This window comes from Ictalurus punctatus, chromosome 10 (assembly GCF_001660625.3).
Source record: "Ictalurus punctatus breed USDA103 chromosome 10, Coco_2.0, whole genome shotgun sequence".
Lineage (NCBI taxonomy): Eukaryota > Metazoa > Chordata > Actinopteri > Siluriformes > Ictaluridae > Ictalurus > Ictalurus punctatus.
The window spans coordinates 1,313,378-1,327,534 of record NC_030425.2 but is presented as its reverse complement, the minus strand read 5'-3'; the positions used below and the strand labels follow the sequence as shown (position 1 = coordinate 1,327,534).

The following is a 14,157-nucleotide window of genomic DNA, read 5'->3' as shown; positions in this document are numbered from 1 at the left end:
AAAAAGGTGCATAGAAATTGAATTAAACACTGTAATATCAAACATTATATTATATTATGTTAATACTATTATTAATTACTGTGAGAAATAAGTTATTTATAGTGTTCAAGGTAGAAGCTGTGTCCTGAGTAAATATTTTTCTGAACCCCCATTTGTTCTTACTTGTGTGTTCACCTGAAATCCTGACAAAGAATTACCAATCAGCATGTGCCACTTTCTAAGAGAAAGCTGGTCTAATCCAGCATCACTAAAATCTGCTCATTAAAGATTACATCAGATGAATGAGAAGGTGATGGATAATAAAATGCATGCCCTTGATGTGCAATTCGGAGGCTAAAACAAGATTACCATCTGTTGCTGGAGCGTTTCTCCAGAGGAAGCAAACATTGATTGCTATTGAATTAACACCGGCTTTGCAGCTGCTCGAGCTCATTTTGTGAGCAAATTCTAACTGAGATGTGGATTAGCCAAGCTAGTGTGCTACTGGATACACTGTAGTTTCTCTGGTTTGTATTCTGATGGTATTAATTTCTTGGGGTGGTGTCCATAATAAAATATTTGCACTTCTACTAGAAGGTAAAATTCTTGTGTCTGGGTGGATTTGGATTTGGAGTGTCCAACAGGTTTCTTCTCCTCTATGCCCACTGGGTCATGAGAACACTACAGGGTTCCTGATATTGTGCCCTGTGATAGGGGTTCTCTACCTTTATCATCAGCTGAACCTCTTCCAGCCAAATAATTTACCTCTTAAAAGTACCCCTTAAAATTGAAAAGGAAACCTTCCTGTAAATACAATATATCTTTTTTTTTTTTTTAAATGTGAATTTTTTAAACAAAATATAAAAAATTTAAACAATAGAGACCATTTTTAACAGCCTTCTTTGCACATATTTACCAAGGGTGCCTATGTTAGTGGGGGGCACTGTATGAAACTGTAATCTAAATTAAGCTGTGTGATTATGACATGATGATGATGATAATAATAGGACAATTTTACACAGTCACAGTAAAATGCTACATTTTTTCAACGTTTAAGACGCTTCCAGCTGCTGAAACAGCTTACGCAATCACATTCATCTGCTTGACTTTCTTACGTCTTTTCCTTTTAATGACTTCCCAGTGAAAAAAGAAAATATGACGAGACACCAAATGGACATTGCCATACATCGACATCTATAAACAGCTGAATCACATATACGCAGGAAAGAGTAGCTTAATCTAGCAAGGAACTGAGAACTGAATTATCCACAATCCCTTTAGATTGGTTACTAATAATAGCAGTCTAAATAGTGCTAAAATCTGTCATAATATTACTTAACCAAAGTTGAATTTTACCAATTATTTGTCTTAAACACAAAAAAAGTCACTGCTTAAACATGATTGAATACTTCCAACGTTAAAACCACACTAGCTTAGATTAACTATCTTAGAATTCTACGTTATTCATAGATATCAGTCACTGTAAAGCATAACTGAGAATATGCTGAGTTGGAAGAAAAGCCGAGCGGAACTTAATGTTCTTGTGACTTGTGATTATGACTAATACAGCGTTGCTTTCAACAGGAATAACAGTAAGCAGTAATAATAATCAACAAAGGTTTTCCCAAAGCCTCCAATTACAGATTACGTTCACAGTGTGATTAAGCAGCCTCAGAATGACCAGCACTTCCACATTTCCACTAAAGCCATTAAAGTAGGAATAGTCTCAATTATTATATTTTTTTTTTATAGAGCAGACACTATTTACAGGTTAATCACTTTGTGAAGAATAAAACACAACAGAGTGTGGTGTTATAGGGAATATCACAACACAACACAATGCTTTAAAACATTATAGTTACTTATTGCATTGTGGACCATTGATCTGTGTCTGAAATGTAAGTACTGACCTTAACGCCCATATACAAATGTATTCACGCATTATGATGTCATTTTAATTTGTTTACCGTATAATTGAATAAACCACATTTATGGTACCAAACACGAGCACAAATGCATCTAAAAATTATACCTCGCACTTTAGGGCACCTTTTGTTCCTCTTAAACTGGGTTTTAATCAGCATTATACTGTATATCGTGTCTTAGACTGTATTAGTCTGTTGAAGTCAAAATATATTGTAGGTCACAGTGATGGTAACGTGTTTGACCTTTGCCCTTTACTGTTTGTGTTTGTTTTGCTTTTGTTGTTTTTCTCTGCTCAGATATCGATGAATGTTCCACACAAATGCATTACTGTCAGGCCAACACAGTGTGTGTTAATTTACCTGGAGGACATCGATGTGACTGCCTTCCAGGATTCTCCAGAGTGGACGATTTCTCCTGCACAGGTTGGACACACACACACACTGAAACAAAACACACAAAGGGAACATAACCAGAGTATAATAACCACTATATATACCCCTCCGCACATACACACACGGCCAAATTCAGCCCATAAAGCTTGTTATTTGTTTTTTTCTAAAATGTAGCAAATTACTAAAATGGGGTGAGACTAAGATAAGTGTACTTGAGCCTCAGATTTAAAATATTAAAACTAATTACTTCTACAGGATGTCTTGTTCATTTATTCAAAATTGTCTAATAAAGCACACAAGGTTTAACTTAAATCGTTAATCAAAAAAACTATTACTTTCATTACATCTGATCCAAACGTTCTGCCTGTAATGACAAGAAAACAGAACATTCATAGAAAATGTGGCATTTGATGCTGGGTAGTAAAGAGAGAACGTAATCAGGAATGCCAAAACAAAATGACTTGTGTTTTTCATCTTCAAGTCCAAGTCAAGTCTCGAGTCGGTTGTTCACGAATCCAAGTCAAGTCTCGAGTCAAGTTTTTCATGAAACCAAGTCAAGTCTCGAGTCAAGTTGTTCACGAGTCCAAGTCAGGTCTCGTGTCAGTTGTTCATGAGTCCAAGTCAAGTCTCGAGTCAGTTGTTCACGAGTCCAAGTCAAGTCTCGAGTCAAGATTTTCATGAGACCAAGTCAAGTCTCGAGTCAGTTGTTCACGAGGTCAAGTCTCGAATCAAGTTTTTCATGAGTCCAAGTCAAGTCTCGAGTCAGTTGTTCACGAGTCCAAGTCAAGTCTCGAATCAAGTTTTTCATGAGACCAAGTCAATTCTCGAGTCAAGTTGTTCACGAGTCCAAGTCAGGTCTCGTGTCAGTTGTTCACGACGCCAAGGCAAATCTCGAGTCAAGTTTTTCATGAGTCCAAGTCAAGTCTCGAGTCAAGTCTCAAGTCAGTTGTTCACGAGTCCAAGTCAAGTCTCGAGTCAAGTTTTTCATGAGTCCAAGTCAAGGCGCATGTCTTTTTTTATGACTCACGTGTGACTCGAGTCCAAGTAAAGAGACTTGAATTTCCATCTTTGAGAGATGCCATAGCTTTATTGCTGCACCAGATTTAATATCTGTTTCACCAGTGTTATCAGTCTTAACATAACTCACTATTTTTATCAAAACCATCATTTTACAAACAAAACATTTTGATCGCTTAAGTGCTCCTGTCAGGCTACCTCTCTCCTTTGTGAAATGATGTCCCCAAGTGTGAAATGATGTGCCCAAGTGCGCATTGATTACAAAAAATAAATAATGTTTACTTGTATATGGTACAATCTGAAGTTTAATGTAACCAACAGTAGATCTACTCGAAGTATGTAGGTATGATATACAGTGTTGTGTATTCTGGGTAAACTGGGTACATGCATTAAATATAATCAAAAAGCTTTACAAAATGTCCAGTCCTCTATTGTTTTATGGTGATAAACAACAGTACTAAGAATGTTGCGTTCGATTAGAGCATCTGACCAGAAAAAAAAGGAAAAAGCCCCCCCAACTCAGAATTCCTACTCGGGAACTTGCGATAAACTTCTCATCTCCGAGTTCTTCCGAGTTAAGCAAGTGACGTCAAGCCAACATGGCCGCTCACAGCATCATCAGTAAATATAGTAGAACTTTTTACCTTTTAAATGACATGAAAACTGCATATACAGTATAAAATATTAGCTTTGGACTTATCAACATACAGACATAGTCCCTTGTTAAAGCTTGTAAAGCTTTTTCGGAAGTAATTATACATCACTCGTGGGGTGTCCACTTCCACACGGTAAAGGCTGAGAGTAAAAGACAAAATGCTGTTCAACTAAAAGCAAAATCCATTTTGAAGATTGATCACTCGACATCACACTACTTTTATCTGTATCAGGATGGATGCTGGTTGGAGAGAATAACAGTGCTGGTTCTGTTTCTGTAATGTCCAACAAAGATGGAGGCATGTGCAGAGGAATCTGTGCATTCCTTTACATTCTTACGCACTTGAACTGTCGTCTTTAGCTCAGAGCGCAGGTTAAAATCCAGGGACTGTGATGGTCAAAACACTTCATCCATTGTTTGGGGTCTTTATCTCTTTGAAAGATGAAGTCTTAAAAACCATCTACTGTAGATACCACCATAATTTGAGCTGCTCTGGTTCTTGGCAATATTTAAGTGTCCCTGGAACACTAGGTGCATAACAGGCCCAAAGCATCAGTGATTCACAAAATATATTTTACAATGTGTATCATATGGTTCACCTGGTCTGCAACCCTCCCTCCTTTTTTTTCATATTAAAGATGCCAGTGGATTCATTTGTGCAATTCTTCCATACAGCTGCTTGTTAATGAGGAAGCTGAAGGATAGGTTGTTGTGAGTGTGTGTGTGTGTGTGTGTGTGTGTGTGTGTGTGTGTGTGTGTGTGCGTGTGTAAGCTGTGTTATGACATGTAGTTAGTAATAAACAGACATTTTAAATTGCTGGCTTGTAAATAAAGCGTTTCAAGCCGAATGATGAATGAAGTAGGCCTATTCTCTCCTCGTCACATTCAAACTAGAGCTTATCTGTTCAAAGCCCATGCCACTAGACAGAAGTAATAACAACTTCAAATCATCACATTTACACCGCCCTCTACAAATATTGGCACCCTGGGTAAATATGAGCAAAGAAGGCTGTGAAAATTTGTGTTTATTGTTTAACATTTTTATATTTTGTTAAAAGAAATTCACATAAATACTCTGCTCTCATCGATATCAAACAATTGCAAACACAATATATCTTTGTTAAATATACTGTAGGTGTGCAACAATTATTGGCACCCTTTTAGTCAATACTTTGTGCTACCTCGCTTTGCCAAGATAACAGCTCTGAGTCTTCTCCTATAATGCCTGATGAGGTTGGAGAAGGGAAGATCCAACCACGGCCCATTTGAAGCTTTCTGGCAGAAGCAGTCATGCCTTCTAATAGAGTCCATGATGGCATTTATCCTTACAGGTCCTCTGGCAGAAAAACAGCCCCAAAACATTAAAGATCCTCCTCCATATTTAACCGTGGGCATGAGGGACTTTTCCATACGGCTACCTCTCTGTGTGCTCCAAAACCACCTCTGTGTTTATTACCAAAAAGCTCTATTTTGGTTTCATCTGACCATAGAACCCGATCCCATTTGAAGTTCCAGTAGTGTCTGCACACTGAAGACGCTCGAGTTTGTTTTTGGATGAGAGTAAAGGTTTTTTTAAAACCCTTCTAAACAGCTTGAGGTCATGTAGGTGACTTCGGATTGTAGTTTTGGAGATTTTCTGACCCCAAGATGCAACTAACTTCTGCAGTTCTCCAACCGTCCTCTTCACAGTGCGTTGAGACGATATAGACACTCATCCAATTCCAGGTTGATTCATAACATTTCCAGTTGACTGGAACTTCTTAATTATTGCCCTGATGGTGGAAATGGGCGTTTTCAATGCTTGTGCTATTTTCTTATAGACACGCCCCATTGTGTGAAGCTCAACAACCTTTTACCGCACATCACAGCTATATTCCTTGGTCTTACTCATTATTATGAATGACTAAGGGAATTTGGCCTGTGTGTTACCTCATATTTATACCCCTGTGAAACAGGAAGTCATGGTTGAACAATTCCTGTATCTAGTCACCCTGGTGTACTAAAAAATGTCAATGCCAATAATTGTGGCACACACATATTTAACAAATATTTTTTTCTTTTTGATAAACCTGTGCTGTGTTTGCAATTGTTTGATATCCACGAGAGCAGAGTATTTTTGTGAATTTTTTTAACAAAAGGTTTACCAGGGGTACCAATATTAGTGGAGGGCACTGTGTAAGTATAAACTAATCACTAGTAGTTACGCATTAAAAGGTAATTATTGTTACCATTCGGTCATGGTAGTTGTGTATTCAGACAAGCTCTCAGCCTTTTATATATAATGCACGCAGTCTGTTAACATTAGTTAGGTTAATATGATTTGTTTTTATGATTGAATTAATTAATAATAATGAGAAGAACATTTTCATTAGTACAGGGATGTGAATTTCAACATGGCTACATTGCACTACAGCTAACAAAGCGGTGTTACTACTTCAGTTGGATTTTATGTTAAGCTGAATGTCACCCTAACTAATTATTCCAGAGATTCTGTCAGAGTCCTTCATTTCTTCCCCTCCATAATAAAATTTAAGGGCCAAGGTCAAAAAAAGTGAATGTAATTCAAGAAGGGAAAATCATATCTAGGAATGTGTCCCTGAGGGTACCTGACATTGACAATGACCGTGTTAGTTAGAGCTTCACCATCTCTTATATAAACAGGGGAATAACTAGAAACATGATATAGACCACGCCTACTGCCCAGAAAACATTTCTGTAATATGATGCTGTTCCCTTTCCGAAATGGCAGACAGCTCTGTTTATTGGTGTAAAAAGTTGCAAAATTCATAAAGACACCTACTTTTTGTCTAAATATTCCATTTGAAGCTTCATTTTTAACGCACGAGCAAAAGTGCAGTTATACTGAATATCAGCACTGCTGCTATTCGGCCATAGCTAATCACAATTAGCCATGCCGATATTCAGTATAACCACTCGACTGCGAGTGCAATATTGCTTTTATACAGCAGTTTTGTGTTAGTGATAACTGCACAATCCTGCAGATTAATTCTGTATAACATCAAGAGGACCCAGGTCACACCCTTTTTCATCTCCAACACTGGCTTCCTGAAGCCGCCCACATCAAATTCAAGACCTTGATGCTCACATACAAGACCTTGTCCAGAACAGCACCCCCTACCTCAACACTCTCCTTGAGGTTTATGTTCCCTCACGCAATCTGCAATCAGTTAAGAACCAGCGCCTGGTAGAGCCTACTCAGCGGACGCATGAGCTTCCTTTCCAGAATCTTCAAAAGGACTGTCCCTCAGTGGTGGAATGAACTTCCAACCTCAATCCGGGAAGTAGAATCTGTTACTATCTTCAAATAACCCGATTTCTGAGAAGTCAGGTTGTGAAAAACCCTCGAGTGACTGCAAAAGACCTGCAGAAAAACTTGGTGGCAACAGGCACTGAGGTTTCAGTGAGCACAGTAAAGCGCGTACTAAACACAGATGGTTCCAGCACGCAAACCCAAGAATATTACTGAACTGGAGGCCATTGCTCATGAGGAATGGGATAAGATTCCTCAGGAACGCTGCAGAAGCTGATGTCTGGCTATGCATCTCGTTTGCAGCAGGTCATAACAGCAAAGTATTTAAGATGCTTTCCTTGAATGGGGTGAATAAGTTGCATTTTCAGTTGAATTTGAGGAAACCACTTGAAGCATTTGTTGTATTGAACTATTTCAACTGCTTTTGTTTGATTTGTTCATTGCAAACAGCTGAAAGTCTGTACTTTCTGACAATAAACCTGATTTGCAATGGGGGTTGAACCATTTTGATTGCAACTATATCCCGCATTGCAGTAAAAACTCAAGTACTGACTTTTTCCAGCACTCTAAACTCCAGTATTCCAGTTTACTGAAAGCAGAGTGTGATTTTTTTTATGGTTACTCACACAAGCAAAATAAATAAAATGAAAAAAAAAAACAAAAAAAAAAACGTAGAAATAAACACATTTTGCAGACAAGAGTATAAATCTCCAAGGAAATCATTAGAGCCATGTTGTTATTGAAGCCGAGGTCAAATTTGTTCCTGGTATACCATGTTTCTCTACACATTTGTGGAACTCCAGTCTGGTCCAGTGAACTGAATAATGGGATTGCCTACACCAAGAAAGACACGTGCAATGGTTCTCACAAATGTGGACAAAATAAGGAGCTCAGAGGGCAGTTGTCTTCCAAATGAGACAGAACACAAATGCAGTCTACCAAGAGAGCTGCTGTCTGGTAGAAACACAGTTAAAAATTGTGACTGCACCAATAACCCACAATCGTAAACTTGACTGACTGTCTAGATGTCTTTATGAAATAAAAGCTCAAGAGCTTAGGTCTATTTTAGAGGACTACTTACAAATTTCTCCAGTCTTGAGGGTATTCAGAGCTTGGGAAGGAAAGTGTTCTATCTCCCGAGACTCCTGAACAGTCCAGACGTAATGAGGTCAGTTAGGCTGGTGTAAAATTAGAACGTCAACTCCGAAGGTTGCTATCATCGCACTTCAGGGGCATAATTTAGCATAGGAACCTAAAGAGGAATATTTCCTGAGGAATCCTTCCTTCAATTTTAATTGACTAATGATGATGCCCCCATGCTTCTCTTTTCTCTTTCCCTATATGATCATTTGCTTGCAAAAATGTCCAGTTCACTAAGAATCTATGATAATCTAAGTGTGTATGTGACCTGCGGGAGGTGCAGTATCATTGGCAATGCCAAAAAAGTCCTGTACTGTACACTGAATTTCACTTCTAGATGTGAGGAAATTAAAGTCTTTTTTTGAACGGCAAAACACACTCAGAGGAAAGCGCTGTCTACCCTCTTCCGCATACATGAGCTTACAGATGCCAGGGGAGAACGAGTATACCATCCCTCCCACCTAGAGAGTAATTTTCTCAGTTTTGCTAAGCTGATGATCGCATTTTTTCAGTATACAATGCCCAATTCACAGTTGTTCCAAAAGCACAGGGTTTTTAACCCCTTGAAGGTCTGTTTAAACCATGTTTTTCTTTTATTGTTTTCTTATATTATATTACCAGTGCTATAGTGGATGGCAGAAACCCTAATTAAAATGTGGCTGTAATAACCTTGCTGCAGCTAAAAATAGTCTATTGTACAGTTTGTGGAAAAGCTAACAGTGACCCGATACACTCCGCTGCTGCTGATGTGAGTCATGGCTTGCAGTTTAATTAATGTTTTCCTGCATATCGCATGGAGGATATCCACGTAATGAAGGTCTACAATTACAACAAGCAGATTCATGCAAAGTAACGATGATAAACGGGCTAGGTCTGCTTGGCTGTTGCTGGAGGTTAGATTATAATTGTAAGTGGGCTTTTCATCAAAAGTCAGTTTTGAACTGGTGCACAAGAACACCTGAAACACCAGGAATTCGATGACAATATTTGTTCTTTCAACAGCAGGTGTGAGATGTAATGTACATTCACACCTAGTGGCAATTCAGAGCCTCCAGTCCATCTACTTGCCTGCTATAAACTTAATATAGAATATATCTCTTATTATAGAAAACACGTACACTTAATTAGCTACACTTTCTATCTTTAGCATGAAAAGTTTAATATAAACCTTGTCAACATTTTCCCTTATTGAGTCAGTTCACTTTATATACTTCATATACTTTATTATGCAATTAGAATACAATCTGAAACAACATTATATCCGCACGCATATGATGAGAGTGTGTTCAGAACTGAGGCATCGTTTTCCTTCATTTAACGCACCTGATTCAACTCGTCTGATAATTACCCATTAGCTAAGCCCATCAGTACTTCAATCCCATGCATTAGAGCAGGAAATATGCTCTAATATTTGGGGGGGCATCTAGAGAATAAGCTCATTTAAAATAAACAAATAATAAGTTTAAGCATTGGAAAATGTGGCGTAGGTTCCAGCTCATCTGCTAAAGTGTTGAATACGCTTAAATTACTAACAGAGAAGAGTTGGCAAACTTCATAATGTATCATAACAGTGACACTGGAGGAGGAATATCTCAGCACAAAACTTCACAGACATAGCCAGAATGAAAGTTTAATTAAATCTATGTCCAATTATATGAGCTGTGAATACAGACCTCAGAGGCACAAAGGCTCAAAGTGTGACAATTCTCTCAAGCTCAGAAGTGCTGCTGTTCATTAGCTGCAATAAGGGTAGGTTACAAAAACACGCATGACACCTCGTCTTGCAATTTCTGAAATCTGTGTTACACCTGAGGGAGAAAAAGATTCTCAGCTAAATGGAGACAGATTAACCTGTTTGTTCAGAGGGTTTTATATATATATATATATATATATATATATATATATATATATATATATATATATATATATATATATATATATATATATATATATAATTTTTTTACTGTTTTATTGTCCCAATATATATAGGCATTGCACACCAATGACTGCTCTGTTAAATACAAGCACAGACATGTGTTAAAAATAGGTAAGGGTTTAAAAATGTTTACTTTTACTAAATCAGCTATGATATTAATTGTTGTTTCCGCCTGTCAGCTGGACTGTATTTTATTGTTGCCATGTTGGAACAGGATTTTTTTTTGGTAAAAGTATTTGGTTTGTGATTCCCCAGATTACAGTATTGGAAGATCAAAGCCAATTCTATTGTTTTCACTATACATGGAAGACATTTGAGTTTGAGATCAAAAGATGAATATGAGAGAGTAGATCAAAATTTCTGCTTTCATTTCCACGTGTACATCTCGATGCGTTAAACAACTTGGCATAATTTTTAGGTGAGCAAAAGTATGGGAACAAATAGACTTTTTTAACAACGTACAGGATTATATTACACAAAAACCAGATAAGACAAGTTGACCAGAGTATGTATTAGATTCATTATGGACTAAACATTATACTTATTATATTAATTACAAGCTACACTATGTAGTGATCTGAAAGATCACATTACTCATTTCATTTCTAGTTTTATGATGCTATCAGTATTAGATTCCCAGTTTCTCAGCGATCCACTCAGCACCGTAGTCATGCATAAAAAAGAAATATTAAATAAGTAGCAATAGAAAAGTCAGTGTTGGTGTGTGTGTGCGTGTGTGTGTGTCATTTGGTAAAATGGTCAATTGAGCAATATGAGCACTCCATCTGTTTAGTTTATTCATGAGTTACCCCATTAGGTCTTTTTTTTATTAGTATTTCTTTTGAGTCAGAACAAGATGTAGCATGATTGCTGTAAGGAGGTTATAAATGGTACAATGGCAGGGCTTCAGAGAGGGAAATTGCTCCCAATCTCAATCAGGAGTGACAGTGGTCAGGCAGTATTAGTCCAGCTTGTGATGTCCCATTTTTAGGCATTATTAAGAGGATAATCTGCTCCTTGTATGCCACACACACACACACACACACACACACACACACACACACACACACACACCTTTTAGCTAAATTGGAGATATGTTAAGTCCTATTCCTGGCTGGTGTATTGGTGTATTATTAATACGTTTGGCCTTCCATTATATCAGGGGTTACCGAACTAAAGGTTGCTTGATTTACAAATGGGGTTGAGAGAGAAACTCACAGTCTCCTGATTTGTTTTATTCATTTTATTTTACAATTCAATACAAGAAATATCCAAGACTGATTCTGTTCGCTAATATTTAGAAATATTCCTCTGAGTCACGTTCAGTTTAAATCAATACATGCTATTTTAGTATAGATTTTTCACAATCTTGACACTTGTCCATCTTCCTCCACTAAACAAACTAGAGTTGTGTCTTAAATCACATACTTATGTACTGTACAAATCTAGACTGAGCACTAACTAACCGGTTTTCTTATTACAGTTAGCAGCTGAATTTTAAAAACCTCTCAGGATTTTCAAGATTAGTAAATACTTTTGAATGTAAGGTGAGAGGTTTTGATTTGAGATGCAGCTCATGACGACAATCACAACGACAGCAGGACGTTTTAAGGGAGTCAGAGCTCACCGACAACATCGCTGCGCGTAAAATCGCTAAATGTTTTATATTTCAACTTGGAAACCTGTTGTACAGGGGATGTTTTGCCTCTGACGCGCCATTTAGTGCATGTTGCTTTGAAATCTTCTGGATATACAGGTACACAGGATACGCAGGTTCACGCTGTTCTGCTTCCGCACATGCCGAGTATAATCAGAACTGTATTAGGTTGTAAAATCTGTTAGTCTATAGCCAGGGTTAAAGCCAGTGGCTTTTCCAGAGGTCTCAAAACGATTGAAAGCGTACATTCTGTCATATCGTACTGGATTCAGTTCGCATGTACCTGTGTTTAAAGACAAACAGTGATTCAGCGGTTCAGACCTCCGGGGAATCCTAAAGCCTGTAAATCCAAAAGCATTGTATAACTTGCAATGTAAATAGTATAGCTATAATATTGACAGATTTGTTTTCCCAAGGCTTTAAAAACGTATGATTCTAATGTCTTATTTCTGTGTACAAGTATGTCTCTATAATATGTCTGTATTTCAGGATCTGGTGCTGTTATTTCAACTTTGAATATCTCATTATTTTGATGTCATAATGTCTTATTATTGCCTTATCTCAAATAATCCAAAAGTGTTCAAACATTAAACTGAATTCCAGTAATGAAACATCTGGCTTATCAGGAAAACAACAAACAGCATAAAAATAATAATTAAAAAAAATAATAATAATGATAATATTCAGTAAATAAGTCATTGATAAAATGTAGGGTCTTAAATATTAAGTTGCAATAACAATATAATGTTAAAATAAGGTAATAACTTGAAATATGTCGAAAATAACTAGCGATTAAGTCAGAAGGAGTTATTTGTTTAAGTGAAATGAATGAGATTTGTAGAAATAATAAGCTAAGTTGAATTAACAACATCAAAAATTGAAATGAGATATTATTTTAAAATACGACATGGTACTTCAGCTATTTTTTTCACCAGTTGCAGGTCAGGGCTTCCATCCAAAATAACTATTTTAATTAATTCACTTTTTTGTCTATGGTTATTGCACATCTTCCTTTTCCTTTTTATTCAGTAAGTTAAATTAAAAAATGATGCATAAATGCATACAAATGTACCATACTGTACTATGTTAAATAAGGCTCAGGTTAAATCTGCTGTTGATTTAATTTAAAAAAAAAAAAAAAATCATTCTTTTTTAAAGGTTTTAAAAACTGCAAGACGATGCCATTCATTTTATAGATATTGTGCACATCCCATGCTTTTGCATTTCCTAAGAGACTAAATTGTGGCTAATGAGGTCCGAGCTTTAAATCCTAATTAGTGTGTCTGTATCTCACCCCTAGTGTCTCATTTACAAATTACACATCATATCAGGGCTTGTGAAAATTTGCTGCCTCAAGCCTTAAACAAGCCTTACGACTACAAAAAAAAAGCTTGAGAGGGAAAACGTGTTGAAATAATGTGTTCAATCTGCTTAAGGGCTCAATAAGCAGGAGTCATTAATTAAGGAGAGAATACATTAGTCATGATTAAGATGTCTTTTGCATATTGATGAACAATGTCTATGCTAATAAGTTAATTTTCCCTTATCTCTGAAAAAAAAAAAAAATGGATTAAGTCTCTTAGGAAGTGTCCCGATCTAAAATGAACGGTCTTATTGCTAGTAGGAGTGCTGCTGATAATCAGTTATACACTATGTGCAAAGCAAATTCATAATAAACAATATTGTTCCATCCAGTAGGTGGATGAGGATGAGGATGACATCACTGTTATTCATCATTGTTGTGTGTAATTAGAAGGCAGCATGAGGACAGATGGGGTTTTTTTCTCTTTTTTTCGTTTATTTTATTTATATTGGAATTTATCTTGGAGGACGCAGTCCCATAATTCAGTTCACCTGACAGAGTATTGGAACAGTTTGGAAAAACCTGGCTCTGAGGAACACAGTCAGCTGCGTATGTCTTAGTAAGTTAGTAAACATATGATCAATAATTTGGCGGTTTACTGAAGAATTACTGCTACATAAATTACAATATAGGAGATTGAGGAGTGGGTGCCAACAGTTATAAACAGTGCCAGTTGTATTGATATTGCTTTTAACCGTGTTTTGCTATTTCTTTTGTCTTAATTAAAGAATATTTTTGTACAGTATTTACTGTTTTTGTTCAGTGTTATGGAACGTCCACAAAACTACTTCCTGTTACCAGCCTAGTCCTCCATCTTGTGT

General features: G+C 36.9%; 1 protein-coding gene across 1 annotated transcript in view; it reads left to right on the top strand.

Moving 5' to 3' along the window:
* LOC108270557 (protein kinase C-binding protein NELL1) overlaps positions 1-14,157 on the top strand; it is a 211,458-nt gene that overhangs the window by 135,624 nt on the left and 61,677 nt on the right. The window contains exon 13 of the mRNA XM_017477381.3: positions 2,202-2,327. Within this exon, the coding sequence (XP_017332870.1) occupies positions 2,202-2,327 (126 nt within the window). The remainder of the gene's footprint in view (positions 1-2,201; positions 2,328-14,157) is intronic.